We start from the raw sequence: 27,072 nt of genomic DNA, 5'->3' as shown, positions 1-27,072 counted from the left end.
TAGCTTGTTCCCATTTACCAAGACAGTATTCTCTTGGTAATAAGTTATTAAAATATTTTATCTTAGAATTCTTATATTTACAGAATTCTTGTCAAGATGCTACACAAAGCTCTCATACACTTCACACACTAAGCTTCCCCTATTAACATGCACCCCACTAGTTACTTCTAGACTGGTTTACTCTGCTGGCCATCTTACTAGGCTCTTTATTCTGATAAGGATGAAGACCAACTTGATGCTAACAATATCTTTAAATTTTTTTAGGATAATATTCTTTTTTAAAAATATATTTTATTAATTTATTCATATTACAACTCAATTGTTATGCCAGCATTTGTTTCCTCCCTCCCTCCCATTTTCCCCTTACTCCCCTCCCCTATGACTGTGACTGAGGGGGACCTCCTCCCCCTGTATATGCTCATAGGGTATCAAGTCTCTTCTTGGTAGCCTGCTATCCTTCCTCTGAGTGCCACCAGGCCTCCCCGTCCAGGGGATGTAGTCAAATATGGGGCACCAGAGTTCGTGTGAAAGTCAGTCCCCAGTCTTCACTCAACTGTGGAGAATGTCCTGTCCATTGGCTAGATCTGTGTAGGGGTTCGAAGTTTATTGCATGCATTGTCCTTGCCTGGTGCCATAGTTTGAGTTTTTAAGCCAGGATTTCACATATTCCAGGCTGTGCTCAGACTCACTAAGTAGCTGAGAATGAGCCTGAATTTCTAATCCTCTTGCCTCCACCTCCTGAGTGCCGGGATTACAAGAGTGCACCATTACTCCCAGTTTATCCAGGGCTGGAGATTAAATACAGGGTTTTGTGCATACTAGGCAAGCACCGTACAACTGAGCTGCCACCACAGCCCATGTCTTTTTGTAATTTATAATCACAGTGCTGAGAGTGGGCCAGGAGTTTCAGTTTACATAAATCATCTAATTATCATCATAATGAAATGAGATGAGTGCCTTTTCTTATCCCCACTAAATTGAGGAGGAGAATGAAGGTCAGTGAGGTTACCAAATATGTCCCAGATCATCCTGGAGGAAACAGGGAAGCCAGCCTCAATCCTAGTACAGTTTCTAAGGGTTCCCTCTTTACTACTGCAACTGTAAGTGAACCTAACCCCCATGCAGCTGTTTGATTTAGCTGCGCAGGTCATAGGCACAATCCAATAGGTTTTATTTCAAGTAACCAAACAGCTTTTTCTCTCTTCCTCTTGGATTTCTCTTTAAATCTGAGCATCTTTTCTTCGAACTTGTCAATGTTGCTTCTAGCACCTGGTAGCCAATGTCTACTCTTTTCAGCCTAAAGGAGTCATTCTGGGGTATGACTCATAAGCTAGGCATGCATTCTTATTCCTGACCAAAATGCAGACCTGAGCCAGAGTGATGATGCATGCTCATAATCTCAGCCCTTGAGGGGTGGAGGCAGGATTATGAGCTTGAAGTCAGTCTAGGCTACAAAGAGAGAAACCTTGTAACAACAACAACAACAACAACAACAACAACAACAACAACAGAAGCAGAGCATGATGTCCCACGCCGTTAATCCCAGCACTCGGGGAGGCGGAGAGGCAGATAGATCTCTGGGTTTTAGACCAGCCTGGTCTACAGAGCACGTTCCAGGACAGCTAGAGCTATATAGAGATACCCTGTCTCAAAAAGCCCCCCTAAAAAAGTTGGGTGTTGGTACTGCTGTGGTGTAACTGGTAGAGTGTTTGTATGCATGAATTCCTGGACTCAATCTCTAGCAAGCACTGGAGAAATGGAGTGTGATGGAGTATGGTAGCACTCACCCTAATCCCAGCACTCAGGGTATATGGAGACAGGAAGATCAGGAATGCAAGGTCATCCATAGCTACATAGAGAAGTCAAGGCCAGCTTGGGCTACATGAGAGAGACATACTATGTCAAAAAAAATAGACAGACAAACAAACAGACAAAGGCCCATGGACAGAATTATGTGAAAACCAGCAGCTAGCTCCATCCAGCCTGGTGTAGCCTTTTAATAAGCAATGGTTGGGCCACCCTTCAAAATCAGCCATTCCTTATCACTGGATATAGTCTAGTCCAGTGCACCCATCTTAGAATCACATGTCAAGCACAAAAACTCCCCATTCTCAGGACATCATCCCAAAGAATTATACCCAAATCTATGTGGGTGGGACCAGGTATTAGGCACTAGCATTCTCAAAGCTCTTAGGTGAGACTAGTGCATAGCTGGGATATGCCTTTGTTCTCTCTCTGGGTCTTTTAGATTTCCCGTGGTTCTGAGTACCAATCCTTACCAAACCAAACTGAACCAAACCAAACCTAACCAAACCAGGGTACCATTAATTAAATGGTATCAGCTGCACTGCCTCCACTAAGAGGAGGTGAGGGCCATAAATAAGGAGCCAGAGTCCTTGACTTCATTTTTTTTTTCGAGACAGGTTTCTTTGTGTAGCCCTTGGCTGTCCTGGACTCACTCTGTAGACCAGACTGGCTTTAAACTCACAGAGATCCACCTGCCTCTGCCTCCTGAGTGCTGAGATTAAAGGGTTGCACTGCCCATCCAGCTAGGGCTACTGACTTCAAACACTGATATTGATGTTTTCTAGCTATGTGGTCTCAGTTGTCACATGTGCAATATGGTAAGGATTACAATGTCTGATCAAGGAAAGCATTTAGAATAGTGCCTATAGATAGTAAATGCTTGGTCCACTACACACACACACACACACACACACACACACACACACACACACACGTGTTTTTTAAATATATATATACACAATATATGCACATATTATATATACTATATTATATATGTATGTGTCATGTGTCTATATGTGCATATAACATATATGTGTGTATATATGTGTGTGTTTGTGTGTGTGAATGTTGGGTATATTTACCATGAACACAAGACACATTAGCATATGTATTATATATGCATAATGGCTAACATATGCTCCTCTCCTAGATGATGGGGGCAGGGGGCAATATATGTGCCATGTGTATGTGTGAACATATGCTCACTTCTTAACTGATATACACACATATTCTGCTTTCTGTGAAAATCAAGTAGACTCAGAACAGCAGCGTCCTTTTGTCCCGACTTCAACACTCTTGTCAAAGCTCATTCTTCTGCATTCGTAATATGTCCACTAATTAAGTGCATCTGCCACTTACCCATGCCCCCCAAGGAGCGGTGAATGGCCCAGCAGGAGCCTTAGCTGCTGGGGACCCACCCTCAGCAGGGGAAGGAGACACATGGGTAGAGAGCAGGAAGGGCACCACAGGCAGCAGGCTCTGAGCCTGCCTTGGGAGGCTACAACCATAATTTTATTTTCTCAGTGACCAAGGGAGCTTATTTGAGCCACCCCAAAGATGTAAACACAGAAATACAGACACTGCCAATGAAAGGTTTCCATAACAGCCAGAGTGGAGCACAGAGAAGCTCGCAGCTGAAGTGAATCTCTCTCCAATGCTGCCCCCAAGTTTTTGGAATGGAAATCTAAACAGAGGAACAAACAAACAAAAGGCACTTGTCGCTGCTTATATCCAAGCAGGACACACACTGACCCCATCAATATGAACCCATCGCTCCACAAACTGATATTCCTTCCTTTTCTAAGATGTGAACACCAAGCCTCAGCCATTTGTAAAAGACTCCTATTCAAAAGGGAGAACAGCCAATGCCTGCCACCTTAGCCTGTGTACTGTCCCGAGGTGGGACCACTGCTGGCCACCTATTCCAGGCTACTGAATGGAAAAGAATGCAGCACTCTTTACTGCTTATATTTGTTTGAAAAGATATGTAGTTTTTCATAAATTTGTGTGTGTTGGAAGAAAGCTCCAGCTTAAAGAAGTATTTAAGATTTAAGGGACCTCTGTGACAACAGAGTGGAGGGACAGACAGACTGAAGAGCTCAAATGAGACATTGCACAGATTTGTGAAAAGTCAGGAGCTTCAGAGCTGAGTATTCCTGGCACGCTCAAGTTCAACGAATGACTGTGTCTGAGAAATTTTAAGAAACACTCTAATAAGGTGGTTTTACTCTGTTAACATGGCAAGGACACATATATAATAGTTTTTAAAACATATTACAGTTTTTCGATGATGGCCATTTAAATCTCCTTAGTGCTTTATTACATAACGTTATTTCACCAAGTGACATTCCTGTTATACGAATATTCAGTTACTGGACAAGAACACATTAGATACAGAGGTTTCTTTCCTTTTTCTCCCAGCAATAAAACTGTAGATATTTTTATATCAACTAAGTATAGTTTGCTATTTTAATTACTAAGTTACCATAGGAATAATAACATATAGCCTGTCTTTGTGACCTCCAGATATACTTATAGGTGATAACAGTATGAAAATAATCAAATGAACTACTGAATTAGACAGCAACATTTGAGACTGGAATTCCTTGGGCATTTGAATAATGCCTTAATTTGGGAGTCATTTTCTCCTTCTCCCATGGCTTTTGGGAATCAAATTTAAGAGGTTAAACTTGAGCATCAAGCACGTTTATCAGCTAAGCCACCTTGCCAGCACCCTAATTCATTTTCATATAACCTGGCAGTGTCACGAAGTCTGTGAAGAAGGAAGCACCAAGTAATGCTGCTGTTGCGTCAGGTCATTTAGAGCTACTGACATTTATGGCTGATTCTCCTATATGACTTGTGGTTTTGATCAGCTTTATCCCCAACCATTTCTATTTTCCTAATTGCACAAGACTATCAATGATAATGTGCTACATTTAGAAAATGCCCTTTTGGAAAGGTCGAGTTCTTCCCAGCTGCATATTTCATTTCAGCAGATTGTGCACTTGTAAAAAGAGCAGCATGTGGATGCAAGTAAAATGCGAAACTTGTTAACACAGTCACGCAAACAGTCAACTACAGTGGAAAAGAAGACGGAACTGTGTATACACTCATGTCTGTGGGAGAGCTACAGGCCAGTGTTAAGTAGTATTCTATCATCAGAGGAAAATGCTTTCTTGAATATATTTTTATTGCTTTATATTTACCTTTATCATAACTTCTCCTTTAGGGCTAGCAAGACATCAACAGGCAAAGGAAGGTACTTGCCTCCAAAGCTGATAACGTAAGTTAGATCCTAGGGACATGCATGGTGGAAAGAGAGAACTGACTCCCATACATTGTCCTCTGACTCATAACTCATGCTCCATGGCAGGCCCATACCACCATAAACAAACAAGCAAACGAACAGAAAACAAATTTTCTGTTTGCAAGTGCCTGTGCCACCAGATTATTGAAGTCCACTTCAAAGGCAAGGGCTGGCAATGCATAAGGTTTATGTGTGTAGCCTACACTGAAAATTGCCCTTGAGCAATGAACATGTGCTAAGAGAGCTGGGAGGCTGGCTAGGAAAGAAAATGGTGCCTTAAAGAATGCCTTTGATGGCATCAACATGGGTCAAAACACTACCCCAAATGGCTACTGTAGATATTCAGAGCTTGACCCTTAGCTGCAGCCTTTCTCTTCTGGTACTGCTGAAGCTGGCAAGGTCAAGTCTAAACAGTAGACCTTTTCTACAGCATTTGTATATAGGGGAATGGAAGCAGAAAAGACAGACTGGAGATGGGTGTGAGAAGTACAAAGAGAATAGGTTTGGCCTGCTTTTCATTTGGGACAGGTTCTCCTGTAGCCTAAGCCAGTCTTGAAGTTTCTCTGTAGACATAGCTGGTATAGAACTCATGATGCTCCTGCTTCAGTCTCTTGAATACTGTGATTACAGTCATGCATTGCCATGTCTGGAGAGTTTCTTCACTGGCCAATATGGAGTTTTATGATTTTTCCTTGATATTGTTGAGGACAAGTGCCAACTTTCAAATATATGTAAGTTAGATCTGGAGATGTAGTTCAGTGGAAAGTGCGTGCCTAGAATGTACAAATTCCTGGACTCTATCACCAACACTATGCAAATGTATACAAATAAAAGTAAATTATCTAATGAACCAGGTTCTGATTACTTTCTGTTTCATAGAAAGATGATATTTTAATTAGTTAATTCTTAAAAACACATCTCTCTGTGTGTACAAATACCAGAGCACCCATCTAGAGGTCAGAGGACAACTCACAGGAGTTGGTTTTGTCCTTCCATCATATAAGTCCTGGGATTTGAACTCAGGTCAGCAGGCTTGATGGCAAGCACATTTACTCACTGAGATATCTCAATAGCCATGGATCAACTTTTAATTCTAAGAAATCAAGGTACAGGCTTCCCTGTTCCTCACCCTCAAAAAGGAATATTATTTTCATTTCTAATAATGTTCATGATTGGTTAATAATGTGCATAAGTAATTAAAAATAAGACTTTTAAAAATCTGTGCAGATATCTATGTGAGAGGATAATTCTTTGTGAAGTATTGACTTGACAAGAGGTATAAACATCTTTAGGAATCATTCAACTGTGTGAACATTTAACAATTATCCAAAGACCAACTTCAACTAAATACACGGAGAGACCACTTTCCTGTAAATAGTGCCCATCATCGCCAGGTGGCACACACCTTTAATCCCAGCACTCGGGAGGCAGAGGCAGATGTATTGCTGTGAGTCTGAGGCCAGCCTGGTCTACAGATCGAGTCCAGGATACCCAAAGCTACACAGAGAAACCCTGTCTCGAAAAACCAAAATAAAATAAAATAAAATAAAATAAAAATAGTGCCCATCATCAACTGTACACTAGCATCAAAGCACACAACTGTGAATGAAAGAAGATGCTGAACTTCCTCTGCTTGTCCACATGTCATATCCATCCAGACAGGCATTGCTTACACCTAAGCAAGACAGCACATGGAAAGCTGTGCCTACAGAAGCAGATGCTAGGGCATTATTTGTTTGCTTCTGCAAAGGAGTTACAGTAGTAGGTGCGGCCTCCTGTCCTTGTGCAGGATGGTATTTGTGAGAGCAACTCCAGGTCTACAGGCAGAGGAAACTAAAATGAGTGTCTTTTGAAGACTGATGAGAATGAGACTATGACATGGACGATGTTTTAGAACAACAATGGCTGGTTGGAAGGAACTCTGGGCTCTGAGATTGAGACCATGCCTCCCCTTTGTTAGCATGTTGGAAAGTTAGGCCGCGTTTGAATGAACCATATGAAGAAGCTATGCTTGAATACAAAAAAGAAAAAAGGCCCAAATATTGTATAATTCATGCACCTCAACCTAGCAGCAACTGGGAAGGTCAGGGCAACCTGACACTTAAACCTGCCATTTGTCTGGTCATTAGCAGTGCTCAAAATGTAAAAAGGTTAAGTCTCTTACTTCAAATTAAATGATGAATGAAAAAATAATTGGGTTGTTTCAGCATTCCACCCTATCTTGTTTTGTTTCGTTTTGGGTTGGGTTTTTTGAGACAGGCCCTCTCTCTGTGTAACCTCAGCTGTCCTGGACTCACTTTGTAGACCAGGCTGGCCTTGAACTCACAGTGATCCGCCTACCTCTGCCTCCCGAGTGCTGGGATTAAAGGCGTGCGCCACCACGCCCGGCTTCCTCTACCCTATCTTTATTCTTCTTGTTGTTACATTAATTATGTGAGTGTTGGCTAGAGAAGCTAAAGAATATAGAAACAAAACATTTATAGTACAGAGGATTTTTTTCTTTTTTCTTTTTAATTTTTTAAATTAATTTTAATATATACATTTATATTATTATACATGAATAAAATAAACTACATACAGCAGGAAGAATCATGAGATAATCAGGGGTTATATAAATGTTACATTCATAGTGATTTGACTATTTTTATTTGTCAAACTTGAAGAAAGCATCTTTCCTATCTTGTTGGGTCTAAATTTCTGAATGAAGATCAATATCTATCATATCTCATCTCTATTAACTTAAAACTTCTATCTTGATCTAAAAACATCTTAACCCCTAACCAACTAAGCTTAATTTTAAGACTAAACTATCTGGTTTTCAACCCCATCAGAGACTTGAAAAGGGATAAAACATAAATATCTGAGTGAACCAGAAGTGCAGGTTAGCAGCCTCCAAAATGAAAAGATGACAGAGACAGTTTTCTACTTGAATAGTCACCCAAAACTCTCTATAATGTTGGAGGATCATCTTCAGCCTTTTAGCCCAAACCTCTGACAGACATATTTGCAAGGCAGGAACTAGTGAAGACTTGCTTACCTTGTCTTGGAAGAGTCTGGTCATTGACTCCGCCTGCATCTAAACTTGCCCATTTTTAGGCAGAATTCTGTGTGTGGCACAAATGAGGACATTTTGCCCAGTGGTTGGTTTGCCACATTTGAAGCCAACTCCATAAGGAGGTTCTTTGATGTTCATCATCCTCTTTGAGGTAGGCTGGGTGTTGCCAGGAGTTAACTTGTCTTGTTGTCAAAGAATCTTTAGAATAATAAAAACATCTTTAAATGCGATATTTGTAGGCCTCTGAGGCTTTTAAAGACCTTATTTAACTGTTTTACCTTATGTATCTATAGAATCGTATCTATCTGTTAGACCTAGGATATATATTCTTGTGATAAAATTTGACTAGGTTTTGACATGACCATGATTTGCTTCAATATACAAAATTCTATACCAATAAATTAAAAATAACCTTATTTGTGAGTAACAATTAAGGCCTTGAGTTGAGGAGTAGATTCAATAACCTACATTTTGTTCTATCCTCCCTCAATATCTGGTAGAGAGGATTTTCTGAAGTTGGTTGTGATGCAGTTTTGTATGCCATCATGATTTGTAGTCCCCTGCCTTTTTTAAATTATAAAGAATAGTGCATTGCTGGGCTGCCAGCATGTCTGCCAGCCCAGCACTACTAGGGAGGCAGAAACAGGAAGATCACCAAGGAGTTCAAGCTCAGCCTAGTATACATAAGCTGCTGCTAGGCCACTCAGAGATATATAAGCAGACTGTCTGAAAAACAACAAGCCACAGTACCACATTCATAGTAAGAGTCCTGTGAGTATCAAGAGAATTATCTGAGTAGGTTGGCATTGTTACTAATACTGGGGACTATATCTGCTTCCAGGTGAGGCTTACCACACCAGTTACTTTGGCATAGGCCTTTTCTTTTCCTGATCCTCTTTTTTTAAATAGCAATATTTAAAAATTCTATAAAGAATATAGAAACAAAACACTATACTGGCCTTGAACTCCCTATGTAGCTGAGGATGACCTTGAACTTCCAATCTTTCTGCCAGGATTACAGGTGTGTTCCACCAAGCCCACATTTATGAGGTTCTGGGGATCAAACCCAAAGTTTCGTGTATGCTAGGTGAGAACATGAAAAGACTGAGCTACAGCCCCAGCCTTGTTTTCTTTCCCTCCCTCCCTGCTCCGCAAGACAGGGTTTCTCTGTGTAGCCCTAGCTGTCCTGGACTCATTTTGTAGACCAGGCTGACCTGAAACTCACAGAATTCAACTGCCTTTGCCTCCAGAGTGCTAGACTAAAGACGTGCACCACCATGCCCAGCTGTTTTCTTTTCTTTTTTTTTAATATCTCATTTGCTGTGTTAAGACTGGAAACTAATTCTATCACAAAGAAATTACTTCTTTGTCTGCACAAATCCTTAACGGTTAAAATAAGATGGTAAAATAAAAAGAATCTTATTTTCACATCCAAATTTAGACTTTAGTTTAACTTATTTGCTTATGTGCTTAATTATTGGTGTTATGGACGAAAGCTAAGTCCCTGTGCATGCTGAGCACATGCTTTACCACTGAGCCATGCCCTGAACCAATACTTATTTATTTATCCATTTGTTTTACAGTGCTGAGGATTGAACCCAGGACCTTGCATATACTAGGCAAATGTTCTACCATTAAGGAATACTCTTAGCATAGATTTCAATTTGATTTATTTATTTATTTATTTATTTATTTATATTTGCAGTGTTGGAAATGGAGCTCAAGGCCACCAGTATCCCTGGCAAGTGAGGTACACCCTCAACCCTTGATTTCAATTTTACATTGTAAAATATTCTCATTATTTTACATTATGAAGCTACCCAATGTGTGTGTGTGGGGGTCACATTTATAAAAGAAGCAAACCCTGAGAATGACTCTTAAGTCTCCAGCCTTTTAAGGTGGCTGCAATCTAAACATGTCTAGGTGTGTGTACAAAGGACCACCAATAGACACAGAAAGTATTCACAAATTTGATTTGGGTCTTCACTGCCCATGAGACAGTAGCAGCACCCTACTTCTAAAAATCACATTCTTGCCAGCAGTGGCAATGGTGGCATGTGCCTTTAATCCCAGCACTTGGGATGCAGAGGGAGGCGGATCTCTTTAAGTTCAGGGACAGACTGGTCTACAAAGAGAGTCCTGGACATCCAGGGCTATTACACAGAAAAAGCTTGTCTCAAAAAAACAGAATAAAACAAAAAATAAAAACCTCAACCCAACTAATCAAACAAACAAAAAATAACATTCCCAAAGCTATCTTTTTGGAAAATTACATTTGTGTCTTCTGTTGCCCTTGAAATAATTAAATAAGTAAAAGTTTGAGGCCTTGTTGAAGAATACAAATATTTCTGTGAAGTGATGGGTAGCAGCCACACACGTAATCTCATTTGACGGCTGAATAAGCTGCTTTCCGAAATAAATCAAGCCTGTGCTACAGGCCAACTGCTGGCCTCCTCTTTGCAGGGTACGCCGTTATGTAAAATATTCTGGGAGAAGTGTTCCATTAAATTACTTAGGGAAACTAGGTAATCTTGAATTGACCATGAAATTTTCATTTTCCCACAAGTAACATCACTGAACTTGGAAGTAACGTGGACATTGCGGAGACACAATGGAAAATTGCCTTTTTTTTTTCTCTTCCAACTGGGAACTACTGTTTCTTTTGCCTCCATCTATCAAGTGCTGAGATTGAAGGCCTGTGTCCCTTTTATTTGTTTGATTTTTTGATTTGTATTTGTGTGTGTGTGTGTGTGTGTGTGTGTGTGTGTGTGTGTGAGAGAGAGAGAGAGAGAGAGAGAGAGAGAGAGAGAGAGAGAGAGAGAGAGAAAGACAGAGAGACAGAGAGAGACAGAGAGACAGAGACAGAGACAGAGAGAGAGACAGAGAGACAGAGACAGAGGGACAGAGAGAGACAGAGAGACAAAGAGAGAGAGACAGAGACAGAGAGACAGAGACAGAGAGAATGAATCATGCTGTGTAGCCCAGACTGGCCTCGTACTCACAGTGATCCTCCTGCCTCTACTTCCCAAGTTTAAAAAAATGTATTATTATGGGAGACCATGTATGGTCAGAAGACAACTTTGTGAAGTTCATTCTTTCCTTCTACCTTTAAGTGGATTCTGGGGAGACAACACTCAGGTTGCCAGGCTTAGTGACAAGCACTTTTATCCACGGAACCATCTTGCTGTCCCCACGAGTTATTATTTAGCTGATTACTTGCACTGCCTTTTCTAATTAGTGTTATTTCCAAAAAAAAAATGTAGAGATCCTGGTCATACTGAGAGAGAGTGAGACTCCAAATCACTTTTTTTTTTAGTAAGAAAATGCTGGTAGGCAGTAGAGAGCACTCTGCTTGCTTTACAATTTCTCCAGAAGCCTATGAAGTTTGGAGCCACAAGTTAAATGTTAAACTGTCATTTCCACACAATAACAGAATTACCATCTTGTGATGAGGGAATCTTCTTTAGGACCTCAAAAACCCTAAGGACAGGGCCTGCTAGTTCAGTCTTTATGGAGATTACAAGAAAGAAGGAAAGGGTTTAGGTTGGACATAGAAAATTTCCTTCTATTGAAAATGGTTGTACCCCAAGAGAGACTGTGAAAATTTAACAGGAATTCATTAGAAATAGTTTCAAAGCTTGGCAGTAGTGGCACATGTCTTTAAACTCAACAGTCCAGAGGTCGAGACATGCGCATGTCTACGAGTTTGAGGTCAGCCTGGTCCACAAAGAGTTCCCTGTCTCAAAACAGAAAAAAAGCCTGATCTACAAAGTGAGTCCAGGACAGCCAAGACTACACAGAGAAACCCTGTCTTGAAAAAGCAAAAAACCAAACAACAACAACAACAACAAAAACATACAAACAAAAAAACAGAAACGAAAACAAAGACAAAAAATACCTTTCAAATCTAGGCATGGAAGTACACACCATTCTTGCATTTGGGGCAGGGCATGTGAAAACCAAAGATCATGAGTTCAAGACCAGACATAGCTGTGGAGCAAGCTCCAGGCCAGCCTGGACTACATGAGACTGTCTCACAAAACAAAACAAAACAAAACAAAACAAAACAAAACAAAACAAAACAAAACCAATCAACCTAAACCCTGAAGCAGTGACAGTGTCACATAGCTACCATACATAGCTCTTACCAACAAGCTAGTATGTGCTAACTCAGAATCAACTTTTCTTCTTTCTTTCTTTCTTTCTTTCTTTCTTTCTTTCTTTCTTTCTTTCTTTCTAAGACAGGGTTTCTCTGTGAAGCCTTGGCTTTTCTGGACTCACTTTGTAGACAAGGCTGGACTTGAACTCACAGAGATCTGCCTGCCTGCGCCTCCCTAGTGCTAGGATTACAAGTGTGTGCCACTATGCCCAGCTTGAATCAATTTTTCTATACTATTTTGTTGACCAAGTTTGCCCATTGGCTGGATATCCTAGAGTCCCAAGTGTATGGAAGGGAACTGTGACATTCCATGGAGTTCAACTTGACCTTATTTGATTTACTTTTAAAGAAGCTACTAAGACTACGAGAGACCTTAAAATAATGTTAAGAGGATGTGAAATCATTATTGTGTACTGAAGGTCAAATGTCTACAAATGGGAAGACTGGAGTCATGAAGAATCAGCTTGTTGGTCAGTACATTTACTTCAGTCCCACTCAAAAGCCTACCAGGGATGCTGGTGGAGCATGAAAAGCTCATTCTAAAAGCAGGGACCAAGAATAGCCCAGTAAAGAAAAGCTAAAAGAAGAAACTTCTGTGAGATTGCCAGGCTTATTTTAAATGGATAGTAGTCAAAGTTGTTTATATTAGCAGAGATACCCTCACACATATATGTAATACATATCCATAAAATATAAAACCAACACAAAAAGGATGAGTTACACACCATGGGTGGTTTCTATATAGAGAATATAAAATAGCACACTTCAGCCTCACTCTACACGAAAAGAAAAAAATTCTGATGGAGAAAAAGGGCTTAAGGGACAGGGAGAGCTTGATGTGAAAGCATGAGGACCTGAGTTCAAATCCACAGTAGATACATAACAAGCTCGGAATGAGGTAATGGGCAGGAGAGATGGCTCAATTTTTTAAGAGTATTTTTTGTTCTTACAGAGGATCTAGGATTGGTTCCCTGCATCCATATGGTAGACATTTCTGTAACTCCAGTTCCAGGAGATACAACCTCCTCTTGACTTGAGTGTCCCAGAATCATATGTAGTATACATACATTCATTCATTCATACATACATACATACATACATACATACATATATACATACATCTAGGCATTCACACACACATCATACAAGTAAATACATCTTTAAAAAACTAGGCATGATTTGGACATCTGGAACTCTGATGCTAAGTAAGGAGGGGCTGGGCAGAGATAAGAGGATTGCCTGGGTTTGTTGGTTACCAGCCCATCCCCCACTTCCAATAAGCAAAACAAAACAAAGCCAAAACAAAGCCAAACTCCAGTGAGTTCCAAGTTCATGTAACATCTTGTCTTGGGATTAAGGTGGAGACTGAGAGGTCACCTCTGACCTCTGTGGGCTCACGCACACATCTGCATACACAAGTAAGTATACATACACATACAACACAGGCAAGTAAAAGAAGACTGAAAAATTCAAAGTCTAATTTGGTAAAAAAAAATTTTTTTTTTTGGAGAAGAAAAATCAGAGGAAAAGAAAAACATTTTCCTGACCATAGGGACAAGGATGATTTTTAAATAAGACAAGGGGAGAAAAGCACAAATTATAAAGTAGTAAAGGAAACATTGATCTTTGGGATTTTCTGATAATTTGAAAACTCAGTACAATAAGGGGCATGTTCGGCAAAGTTAAAGGTGGGTCACACACAGGACAAACTGGCACTGACCATATCATTTCTAAAGATTAGGATCCAAAAGGTATATGAAGACAAACAAGGACACAAATAGAAGACAAAACCCAAGAGGCCAAAAACCTCCCTAACCTATACTTTCAACATCTCTTGGGGGGAAAATTCAACATAAAAACCCTAAAATACCATTTCATACCTACTAGATTTATTTTTAAAAAATTGAACAATATAAATATACCAAAGCTGAAGGCACCAGGAAGCTAAAATTCTCTCATGCTCCCAGTAGGAGAATGCATGGGAATCATCATTTAGAAAGGCATGATGACATGATAAAATTTAAAGGCAGTTCTGTGGGACAATAAAGAATCATTGTGGTTAAGAAGATAAAACTTCTCACTGAGGAAAGACAGACAGGTTATAGCTGTGTATGTCCAAATAATATCCAAAGAAGTCATTTGTCGAAGATAATTCTGCATCTATTTGCGTATTTTCAGGATGAAAATCTGAAATCATTACAGTCACTTGAACCTTTTTCCAACCTTGTATTCTATTTACTGCTAGCTTCTGAGGAATTGTGGTTAATTCAGACACATCCTGAGTCCCCATCCTATTCAGGAAACTCATTGGAGAAAGGCCCTGGCATCTAGTGCAGCCTTATATCCTGAAGCCAGAAAGCATCCATATTGATCATTTCCGGAATGATCTAAGCTAACAGTGACAGCTTCCTCTCTATGGAAAGCTCCTCAGCATGTACTTTCCCTCTCATGGGGATATATTATTTTCCTCATCTCTTCTGCTCATGTTTTCCCATACAAACCATCTCTTGTCTAACTATTTTCCAAGTTCTCTCACAGCTGCTGTGATTGGTTTTCGCCTAAAATAAGAGGTACAAACCCATGCTTTATACACCTTTTTACCAAATTTGTATAGACAAAGGCTTTTCATAAATGCTCTTAACCATAATTATTCAGAAGCATGCCTTTCTTCTGAACAGAAAATATCCCTGGGTTTTAAAATGGTGTTTTTAATACTGAGAGAAAGCTACCAGCATTTATATTGTATGATTCAATTGACATAAAATGTAAAACTATACTGCTAGAAATTAGTGATTACCCTTGGTGGGAAAGACAGAAAGGCCCTTTCTGAGGGGCTCCTAGTTCTTCTTCCTCTTCCTCTTCCTCCTTCTCCTCTTCCTCTTCCTCCTCCTCTCCTCTTCTTCCTCTTCCTCCTTCTCCTCTTCTTGCTCATCCTCCTCCTCTCTTCCTCCTTCTCTTCTCCTCCTCCTTCTCTCTCCCGTCCACTTCCCTCCCTTCTGCTTTCCCTTCTCCATCTTGAGGCAGGGTCTCATTATGTAGCCCTGGCTGTCCTGGAACTCACTGTGTAGACCAGGCTGGCCTCAGACTCACAGAGATCCTCTGCCTATAAAGAGCTGAGATGAAACAGTCCACTACCAGCCTTGGCCTTTTTTTTTTCCAGTGGTGGGGACAGAACCCATGGTCTCTCACGTGCTAGGCAAGCACTTAATCACTGAGATAATATGCCTGGGCCTATGTTCTGCATTTGTAAAAATGTATCAAGCCTGTGTGCTTATGATCTGCTCACTTTTTGTGGCTAACAAATGCTAAATGAGTTTGTAATAGCCATGCCTGTAACAAAGCATCTAACAGTATTTGTGACAAGCCCTCGTCACGTAATATCCAGTACAGAAGCTTTGCAGAATGGCCATAATTCACACACACTGGAGCTTTAGCCCTTTAACATTTTGGCTTCTGTTTTTCTTGCCATGCAAAGTGTCAGAACACGCCAAGTGAGAAGATGAAGCGGGCAATGTGAAATAAGGGGCTACATCAAATAAAGTGACCCGAGGTGCTTGCGAGACTTCGCTAATGGTAACTCGGTTCTTCACTCACTGTATGAAGGAACTGATGTCTGGACTCAAGCTGTCATTTGAAAACTCACCATGAGAACAGCCTTTCCAGTGAGAGGTTGTAAACACCACACTCCCCACCTACAGCAGGGCTCGTGGGTTCCTCCTCCAAACTTTCACTTCTGATGTGCCTTCTGTAGTTTTTTAAACCTCATTTACAAGTATGGTCAGATTTCTGGGCCTTCTAGTCTTTCCTGGGGTGGGTTAAGAGCGGTGAAGACCAGGTGGGTTAAGACTAGGAAGAACGATCCAGTGGTCACAGGAGAGAGATCTCTGAGCAACAAGTGGGAAGTCAGTCTATGTGCCTCACTCTTGAACTTGGGAAACATGATGAAGATACAGCCAGGCCCCCAAAGGACAACCTGTAGGAAGGCAGCCTTAAAGCCTTAATCTGGTTAGATTTGATTCTAGCTAAGGAGATGAAGTCTAAATTTGGAAGGGCCATTGTAGTAATTAAGGACGTGATTAGTTCCTTTATGTCTTTCCAAGTACCCAAACCAAGGAGGGATAATGTTTGCGATTTTAGTAAGCACAACAAATGTCAGAGACAGAGCCCTTTGAGCGAGAAAGTATACCACACATTAGACAAACTGACCCAAGTAAACCAGGGGAGGGGGAGGGCATGGCGCCACAATATTGAAGTGGTTTTTAGTGTCATTTTACTTTGGAAAGCATGAACCATGTGGCCTACCAAGCTCCCCAGTGAAGTACAATCTCCTCTAGTGATGTTAGAAAAAGATCAAAACAAAATACAACGCTCTTAAGCTGGGGGTAGGGGTTAAAGCAAGCATTCCTCTCTTTTTAACCAGAGATCCACTGAATGTGCAGACGTGCTCAGCCAAGTCCTCAATGATGCCATGACTCTGACTTTATGATATTGTGGCACCCGAAGGTTTTTAGTAGCCACTCCCTTTTCTGAGACAAGATTTCATGTAGCCCAAACTGGCCTCAGATTTTCGATGTAGGCACGGATAACTTTGAACTTCTGATTTTCCTACTTTTGCCTTCCAAGGGCTGGGATTCTATGCATGTGTCATCATCATTAGGTAAGGAGGATTAAACCTAGGGCTTCCTGCACATAAGAAATATACTCTACCAACTGAGCTAAATCTGCACTCTCCTCTTACTTGTAAACACTTCTCAGTATGGCCCCTTACCCATCCCCTAGTCCATTAAGGTGATCAGACCATATCTGGGGACATTTGACTGTTATAATTAGAGGAATGGCACAGCATGTAGTGAGTAGAGGTCAGGGATGCTGCTAAGTATTTGGCAATGCACCAATGAGAGACACAAGAGGACGACGACAGGTGAATATGACCAAATAACATGTACACATATGAAAAGGCCATAAGGAAGGCCATTGTTATATATCATTAATATATGCCAATTTTTAAAAACTCTAAAAGACAAAAAGCAAGGGAGAGGGGACAGGGAGCTTCTAGGTTGCTCAGCCCATAGATTTTCTGTGAGACTAAGTGTAGCAAAGGAGGGCATGGAAGTTCCTCATGACTTCCCCACTACCTTACCCTACGCACCTCTCTAGCTGTATGCACTATAAAATCCTTCATAATGAATAGCAGACATGCTTAAAAAATAACAATGACCAGATAAATAGACACGAGTGGTATTCTACTTCAATTTCAAATCATGAAGGAGTTACGTCAAAGTCACTCCTTATCTTTTTCCATCCCAGGAAGTTTACATTTTGTTCTGTGCACTCGAAAGGGAGGCGATAAAAGATTTGCAAGGTTCTTTGTGCTCATTTATAGTAAACTATTATATGTTACTCCCAACTGGATCATGGTCAGCCCACCAAATCTGTTTTCCTTATTTACATTCTTATTACTTTTACTTATTGTGTATATAGTGCCCAAGTGCACGCTATGCTGTGTGTGCCGAGGTCAGATGACACTTGAGGCAGTCAATCTCAAACCTCCAGCATGCGGGTCCCAGAAATCGAACTCAGATGGTCAGTCTTGGTGGCAACGACTTTATCTCCTGGGTCCCCAGACCTTCTTTTCTATTCTCCACCACACCAACCCCTTCCTATGTCCAGTTAGTTTCTTTAGGCTCCCACTGATAAGCCTTGCTCGCTCCTACCTCTTTGGCATGGGTAGCCCCAATCCTTTCTATCCTTCCTCACAGGACACCTTCAGCGCAAGTCTGCACTAGAACCTTCACAGAGAAGACAAGGTCTCAGTCTTTGCAGAACTCTGCCTATGCTTTCATTTGGAAGTTTACAACCAGGGACTCTATGTTAGTGGAGCTTTTTCTAGTTGTTTTTTTTTTTTCTTTTCTTTTCTTTTTAGACAGGGTTTCTCTGTGGAGCCTTGGCTGTCCTAGACTCACTTTGTAGACCAGGCTGGCCTCGAACTCACAGCGATCCACCTGCCTCTGCCTCCCAAGTGCCGGGATTAAAGGTGTGTGCTACCACTGCCTGGCTTAGTTTTGTTGTGTTTTAATTTGGGGAATGCTGGGGGTGGAATCCAGTGCCTTATGCATGGTGGGCAAGTTCTTTACCATTGAGCTATTCCCAAGTACTCCCTTCGTGGGATGTGAGTGTGTGTGTGTGTGTATGTGTGTGTGTGTATGCACATGTGTGTGCAGGTATACGTGTGCGCATGCATGTGGATGTCAGAACACACATTGGTGTCATTCCTCAGGTATTGTCTACTGTCCATTTTGTCTTTTGAGTCAGTGATTTGGCTAGACTGTTTGGCCAGCAAGGCTCAAGAATCCATCTAATCCATCTGCTTTCACCTTGGGTTCTGAGGCTTGAACTCCGGTCTTCCTGCTTGTGGGACAAACGCTTTACTGACTGAGCTCTCTCTCCATCTCCTTTCCTCATTAGAGCAGCAGCAGCAGCAACAGTAATAACAGCTTTATTTTGAGAAAAGAGCTCATAAGTTGCCTGGGCTATCCCTAAACTGCCTTTGTAACCCAAATGGTCCTTCACCTTGCCTTGTTAAGTAGCTAGGATTACACGCTTGCATCACCATGTTCAGCTTTAATGGTCATCCTTTTAGTCCCTAGGGGAGACTGCCATTTTCCTTCAGCTGTCACCTACTTGCTGAAAAGCCCTTCATGATTCTCTATGGCTAACAGAGTAATGACTGATTGCTTCCCAGGCATGACACCACACAGTCTGGCCTCAGCTCTCCCCACCCCTCCACATCTGACCATTCTCCTTTCCTTAAGGTATCCACAGAACGGCCTCTGTCAGGGCTCCTGCCTTTCCTCGTCTGTTCACAGGCCCTGAATATTCTGTCTCAGACACCTCCTTAAATAGTCATTTTTCCCCCTATAGGACCTTGTCCATGGGTTTTGTAAAATGGCCTTGGTATCTGGGGGGGGGGGGTAGAGTCTGTGCTTATCTGAATTTTGCTTCAAGGCATAATACATGTCCTTGGTGCATCTAAGCAAGTCTCCTCCGTTCCTTTAATAGTCAGGGTGTTGTACTACCAGGAAGGCAGAGGCACAAGTTTCATTCTGCGCATGCTCACTTCAGGGTACTGTGGTACATGCTGATTTAACACTAAAGCTGTTGAGAATGGAAAAGGAACATTTTGATGCTTTTTAATTCTCAAAACAATGGAAGTTTTCACCAAAATTAAGTATTTCCCTAGATTTCCCAAATTTCACAAATTTGACAAGAAGAACTTATTTTTCACTGGAGAGAGGAAAATCTAACATCATGAGACAAAAAGCTAAAGGCAAAACAATAACAACCACAATAATGGAGGAACATTCAAACTGCTGTGTAAATTGTTTTTGTGTCTGTGCTGCCTGAAGTGATGGAATTACTTTGAAGGCAATTTCCAGTGCTAAAATGCTGTTACTATATAAAATGCTGTGACACAAATATTAATTTTAATTACACTATGATGTTATTTGTACTACTTAATCAAGTATGGTTTATCATAGCTTGTAATGATTTTGCATATGTTAGGGTCCATATATGTCTATTAGAGGAAAGTTGCATCTTATATGATATATTCCATTTTTTTCTAACGAAATATATCTGGAGCTCCTATAATATGCTGATCATTCAAATGAACACTGGGTAGCAACAATGCATAGAGTTATCTCTGCTTTTGAAACAATTGGTTATTTGAGCAGCAAGGAAGTCAGTCATATTATTAATAAATATACCAATGTGTCAGGCCATGATCATCAGTACGATCATGTTACAATGATCTAAATGATGAATATGACCCCAATATATAATAGAAGTGTTCTTACCAACATCATTCACCCAGCATATTCCACTCACTTCATTGCCTTGTGTGATGGTCAATATTGTCAACTTCACAAGTTGTTGACTCAGCTAGGAGGTAAGCCTCTGCCCTCCTAGACACTGCTGTGAGGGATTAACTGGATTAAGCTGGCCTTTGTGCATGTCTGTGAAGGAATATCTAGATTAAGTTAACTGAGGTGAGAAGACCCACCTTACCTGCCCGTGTGTCATCCCATAAAAAGAAAAATGAGTTGAGTACTTGCATTCATTATTCTGCCTCCCGTGGCTGGAATGTGATCAGCAGCCTCAAACTCCTGCTGCATGGACTTCTTACCATATGGATTGTACCTTCAAACAGTAAGCCAAATAAACCCTTTCTCTCTCAAGTTGCTTTTGTCTGGTGTTTTTATCATAGCAATGAGACAAAGTAACTAGAGCACTTTGTATCTTCTATTCTTTTTTTTAAATCTTACTTAATATTGCCCATAAAACTGGAGTTCTTCTCCAAAGGATAATTATTACTTCTCTTACCAGTTTATGCACTTAAGAAGAGTCCTTTGTCTTTGTCCCAAAAGGTATTCATAACAGTTGTATTTGTTACCATAATTATGCAAATTAATTCAACATTGCATAAACTAACGAAATATGAGTCCCCAAGGGAAGCTTTCTTTCTTTTCAAACCAGGTCCATCGCTTTGCAAAGTCTTATCCAAAATGAGTCACTTGGAAAATAGTTGCCAAAATAATAAATGGTAATAAACTGTTAGAAATTTTTATGGGGAGTGGGGTGGGTGATGTGAAATGATTCTGCACACAGACCGGATTCAAGTGTCTTTATATCTCATTTTACTTTAAAAGTATTGCAAACTGGTCATTAGAAACCAATGAGTGGCTATGATTCATGTATGGAAAACTTCAAGGAACCCCAATCCCAGTTGGGATTTCTTGGTCAAAGAAAGGCCTTGAGTATCCAACAAAAACTCAGCGGATTAATGTTTAAAGATAACGAATACATTTAGGACACAGAAAAGGCACTTTATAGGATTTACCACTTGGGCATTTTCAAGAAAGCATCCAACTGCTTGATCCCGGATGTCACTGTCCTCTAAAATGCCCTGGGGAAGCCAAGTGGTTTGGCCAACAGCTACTGCTAGGGCAAAAATAAAGAATCATTTACTTCTTGTTTGTCACAAACAGTCCTTGGTGGACTTGGTTTGAGGTTTACTCAGAAAATTTCAGCCTGCTTTGAAAAGAGCCTCTCTGAGGCCCCGGGTGGGCTCCTCACTAGACATTTAGTCTCAGAAGGAAGCTGCCTAGCACATGCTGGGACCATTTCCTGCCCAGTTATGCATCAGGACACCACTCTTTTATTTCCAATTGCATCTGAATTTCTAAGCAAACTTCTCAAACTAAATGTTGTATGGAGGGGTCTTCAGGGCACTGCTTCCTTTTGGGGCACAGCCTGGGTGTGGGGGTCAGGAAGAACTCTATAAAGACAAGGGGGTAAACACCAGAGCTGGAAATGTTTTTTAAAAGGCATCCTTAGGGCTCTGTCTATCACTTGCCTTGGAGAACAGCCATCATCCTGTAGGCGGGCACATGGAAGGTGCCAGCATTTCACCCAACTACAAATGACGTTTGGCTACTGCCTGGACAGAACCAAACAGTATTTAAGCAATGAGGGAACTGTTTGCTCCTATTTTTTCAATTATAATAATACTTTCTCATTTTTGAGCCCTAAATTACATACTTGTAGATGTGTGTGGATTTAAGGAAGTAGTTTTATAGATTTACTTTCTGTAGTAGACTGAGGTTGAAGAGGCGAGAATGGTGTGTAACGAGTATACAGTCAGTGGTAAGGGTAAGCTGGGGCATGGACCTAGAGTTTTCTCTATTTTCCGGCTTTGGACAGGCTGCTTGTGTTAGGGCCTTTCCTTTCACCAAAATCTCCAGATGGTTTGTGACACATCATTATTACTCTGTTTCTGTCTATTTATGTCTCTCTCTCTCTCTCTCTCTCTCTCTCTCTCTCTCTCTCTCTCTCTCTCTCTCTCTCTCTCTCTGTGTGTGTGTGTGTGTGCCATGATGTAAAAGTCAGTGAAAATTTTTACAAAATGGGTTATCTCCTTCCGTCTTGTCAAGGCAAGGTCTTTCCTATTGTTTCTGCCTTGCTGTGTATTCTGGTCTAGTTGGCTCATGAGCTTCAGGGCAATTCTCTTCTCTCCACCTCCCATCTCAAGGTAGAAGTTTTGGGATTACAGATAAGACACCTCCAAATCCATCTTTTTTATGTAGGGTTCAGGGATTAAGTTTAGGTAATCATGGCTGGGCGGTGGTGGCGCAATGCCTTTAATCCCAGCACTCAGGAGACAGAGGCAGGCAGATCACTGTGAGTTCGAGGCTAGCCTGTTCTACAAAGCGAGTCCAGGACAGCCAAGGCTACACAGAGAAACCCTGTCTCGAAAAACAAAAAACAAACAATTTAGGTAATCAGGCTTATATGGCAAACTCTTTTACCAGCCTGGCTGAGCCATCTCAGTGATCTTGGATTTTCTTGTAGATTTTCTCTTTTGTTAGTTTCTCTCTCTCTGTCTCTCTCTGTCTCTGTCTCTCTCTCTTTCTCTCTCTGTGTGTGTCTCTGTCTCTCTCTGTGTCTTTGTCTCTGTCTCTGTCTCTGTCTCTCTCTCTGCCTCTCTCTCTCTCTCTCTCTCTCTCTCTCTCTCTCTCTGTGTGTGTGTGTGTGTGTGTGTGTGTGTGTACTCAGGTGCTTGCCACAGTGTGCATGAGGACAGCTTTTGGGAGTCAGTTTCCCCTTCCAGTTATGCTGGCTAGCTTGCATAGCAAGCACTTTATAAGCTGAGTCAACTCACTGGCACTTTTGTTCTTTCTTTCTTTCTTTCTTTCTTTCTTTCTTTCTTTTCTTTCTTTCTTTCTTTCTTTCTTTCTTTCTTTCTTTCTTTCTTTCTTTCTTTCTTTCTTTCTAGGGTCTGATGTAGCCCAGGCTGGCCTTAAACTACCTTTATAGCCAAAGATATCTGTGAACCCCAAATCTTCTAGCCTCCATCTTCTAGGCGGTGAGATTATAGCTATAAGCCACCACATATAATTTAAATGAATATTTTAAAGCAATAGTGACATGACTTCACTTTATAATCATAAGAAAATCCTGTCAACTGGGTATAGTGATCTTTGGCCCTAGCTATTCGAGAAGCAGAGAATCAGTTTGAGGCAGAAGAACCAGTTGAGCCCACCAGTTTGAAAACACCCTTAGGAAACATAATGAGAGCCTGTCTTAAACTAAAATACATTGCCTTACTGTGAAAAATGAGTTAAATAATTATTTCCATCCATGTTTTGTGGCATTGGATTTCTTCACATCCAAGTAATAAAAAGCTAATGAAATATCAGCATCTCTCTCTGGACACATGAGCCATATTCCACAGAGGTCTTCTGAGAATTTGTTGCATTGAATATGTTTAATTACTATGTCTTCAAGCCTATGAGTAGAAAAACAGAATCAAAACTGTGTTGGCCATAATGGGTTCCCATCAGATACAATAGAGTCGTGCCGGTAGGTGGAGGACACGTTGTGGCATGTGAACTCTTCAGCTGGAGAAATAATTAGTCTCAGCACACTAATTTAGGTGGTGTACTCTATACAAACAATCCACCAACATCTCCTCATTGTGCCAAATAATCCAAGTTACTGAGTAGTCCAATGCAGTTCAGACATTAATTGGCTTATTTCATTTATTCGTAACATTGGGAAGAGGCAAATCCATAGAGACAGAAAGTCGGTTACTGGTTGCTAGGGTTGGAGGGCAGAGAGAATGAGGAGGGACTGCTAATGGGCACAGGTCTCTTTTGGGGGTGAAGATGAGGTAATAGAAACACAACTCTGTATCAACACCTACCGGCTTGTATACTTTGAATGTGTGAATTGTATGTGAATGGTAGCTAAAACAGAGCAGAAAAGAAAATCAGTTGATTAGGCAATAAAAGCTCGTTTTCTTTGAAGACGAATGGAGAGATTGGGTTGTATACGCAGCTACTGGTTTTTTTTATCATGTTTTTTTCTTTAACACTTTTTAAAAATAGCTTAAAGTGAAACCCCAAGGGGGCTTTCATTTCTACAAATTTCATCTATTTCATCAGTGAGGTAGCTGATACCATGTTAAGAAGTGACGTGTGTATAAAAATCAATGGAATGGGCCAATGGTCAGAAATTTCCCAGCATTAATTCATTTACATTAGCTCATTTCACCAGGGTACAGTAATTAGCAACATCTGGAAAAATAAAGCCAGTTCATGGCCCTGTAGTGTATTTACTTGGAGCTTAAAGGAAGTCACTATGTTTCCTTTTTGGCATGAAGGGAACTTACTTTTTCACAGAAATTACAAAACTAAAACCAAGGCTACTGCCAGAACCAATGAAGTATGCACAAATTAACATAAATTGGCAACTGTAGTGTAGAACCAATAATCGTCCAAGACACAAAGTACTTCCTTGAGAGCAGGCTTCTGGCTTGGATATTTAGTTCATGAGAACTGCAGCTCCTTTCCACGCCCACTTAAAAACAAAGCCCACCCCCAGTAAAGACCAGAGTCCTTCAAACACCACTGTGCAGAAGGTGCTCCTGTGCTGGACTGGAGTTCAAACAGCAGAAATAACTTCATTTCAGCAAAATCTCTGCTTTCCTCAATCTTGCAGTTCTGGGAAACTACAATTATCTTGGACAGCACTAGTTGCTAAAGCAGCTACAAGCTGCCCACACTTCTCGTCTGACTTTTGGGCACGAACCTCATTTAAAAGGGAGACGGAGTTGATGGTTACTGCTCACTCACATGAGATCATTGAAAGCAGTAAGAACCAGAGTTACATGCCACCCACTCAGTTCTACTCTTTCTAGAAGACTCTTATGCTAGCTTTCATCTAACTTTTTGGGATTTATTTCTTCTTCTTTCATATTTTGATCAGAGTAAGTTTTAAAATTGTTTAACATTATTCCAGGGGACTTTTTTTTTTTTAACGGAAAATGTGTCTTTGCTATGTCTTTCCCAAAACTCAATCAGTAAAAAGAAAAAACAACCCACTTCCCCACCCCACACATGTAGAGGAGGGAGTGTAGTGATAAGTGCTGGCTGGAGGCTTGCTTGTGACTCTTAAGCCCTGGCCATTAACCTTCAGTGGTTAAGCCCACTGACTTTCACGTTAGAAAACGTTTCCGAGGGTCCCTTCTCAGTCCTCATGGCGCTGTGGCTGGAGCTGTCACTAGAGAAGGAAAATGAAACAGAGAGAAACCCCTTTCTCACACATAGCTTTGAGAGCAGCCACACAAGGCTTATTTCCAAGGCACTCTGAGTTTTCCTCCCCATGGTGTGGGTTTGAGGACGCGTTGCTGATGGCAGCATTTTGGGGAGGGAAGGGGTAGGAAATGACAGAAGGGATTCTCCAGCCGCCTAACACCCACCTCTGGCCAGGTAATTTTCACTGTTGATAGTCGTTTCCCCAATTACACTGGAACCCACTTCTCACTGGCTCCACCTGCTTAGGGGGTTCCACTTAGGCAATTGGAACAGGGGACAAAGAAAGACTTGCAGTACGCCCCATCCTGTCCCCTCCCACCCCTTCCCACTTCATTGGTTTCAAAGATCTGGGTTCCGAGAAAGGAATGTTCTTAGAAGATCCTGGCTTTAAGGGGGGGGGTATGGATATGCTTCCTTGGGCTTCAGGAAAACTAGAGGTCCTAGGGCGAAACAGTACTGCACTCAGGGTTGGGAGCTCGGGTGACAGAGAGATCGTCCCAGGAATTGGGCAACAAGCCACTCTCTACCAACCCCTTGAAATAAAGCAGGAGCCTGTAGTCCGGGACGCGCTGCCCAATCCCCCTTGCTACCGGACTCTGGGCCCAGTTCTCTAGCTCCCGCGCTTAGTATGCGCCAGGGTACAGTGTAGGTGCGGCGGGAGTGGGGACGTCCCCGTGGATGGAGTAGGGAGGCGCACCTGGGCGTTGCGGACACCTGCACGGTGCCCCTCCCACCTCCAGCCTCCTTCTCCTCCCGCACCAGTCTGGACTGGGTCACCCTTGTGGCTCAGGTAGCGCCACCTGAGCTGGGGGTAGGGCGGGGCGCGCCCGGCTGTGAGGCGCGGACGCGAGGCCGTGGCCGTGGTGGTGGCCGTGGCGGTGGCGTGGGGCCAGCACGATCGCTTACCCATGGTTGGAGACTGGCGGGAGGGGTGCGAGCTCCGGGCGATTGGGTTCCCGGGGGACGCACGAGAGCCGGTGGCACAAGTTTGCAGGTCTGGCGGGCACGTGCGCGGGGCCGGGCTCCGGGCTGGCTGCGCTAGGCTGAGCTGGGCTGGCCGCTCTTCGCTCCTGGCCGGGCTGGGAGCGCCGCGCAGCTCCGCCTGCACTGGGGGCCGGCCGTGCCGAGAGGGGCCCTGACGTCAGCGCCGGGGGCTTTGTGCGCCCGGAGCGAGGGCCAGGCTGGGGGCAGTGACCGAGCCCGCCCTGTTGCCAAGCCTGTAGCTTTCACTGAGACCTCGGAGCGAGAGGCATGGAAGCCAGAGAAACAAGGCGGGGAGGGGGTGAGGGATGTAGAAAGAGGGGAGGGGGATCCTAGAATTTGGGGGCGTGAATCTACTTCCCAGATGAAAACTAGTACAGTTAAGGCGGGGCGCGGGGTGCTTGAAGTCTTAGCCACTCACTACCCGTTGTACAGATAAAGAAACTGAGGGGGCGGACACTGTTCGAAGGATACCCAGTATTGGGCAGAGCTGCTGTGGCAACTTACACACCTGAATCCTTTTTGTACAGCTAACAAGCTGCAGGTGGTGACTTAATCGATTGGGCCTCAATCGAGTGGCATTTTAGAACCATCTAGTTTATCA

At 42.0% G+C, this 27,072-nt stretch overlaps 1 protein-coding gene across 2 annotated transcripts in view; it reads right to left on the bottom strand.

Annotated features, from left to right (window-relative positions):
• Positions 1–26,626, bottom strand: part of GPM6B (glycoprotein M6B) — a 151,526-nt gene extending 124,900 nt beyond the window's left edge. The window contains exon 1 of one of the 2 annotated variants that reach the window (XM_084790196.1): positions 26,394–26,626. In XM_084790196.1, coding sequence (XP_084646322.1) covers positions 26,394–26,397 — 4 coding nt within the window. In that variant the 5' untranslated portion in view covers positions 26,398–26,626. The remainder of the gene's footprint in view (positions 1–26,393) is intronic. The other variant, XM_084790194.1, reaches the window with a different exon arrangement.
• Between the last annotated feature and the right edge of the window lie 446 nt (positions 26,627–27,072).

The sequence above is a fragment of the Acomys minous genome, assembly GCF_964271855.1.
Source record: "Acomys minous genome assembly, chromosome: 7".
Lineage (NCBI taxonomy): Eukaryota > Metazoa > Chordata > Mammalia > Rodentia > Muridae > Acomys > Acomys minous.
Note: the sequence above shows the minus strand (reverse complement) of the source record. Positions and strands in the feature narration are given on the sequence as shown.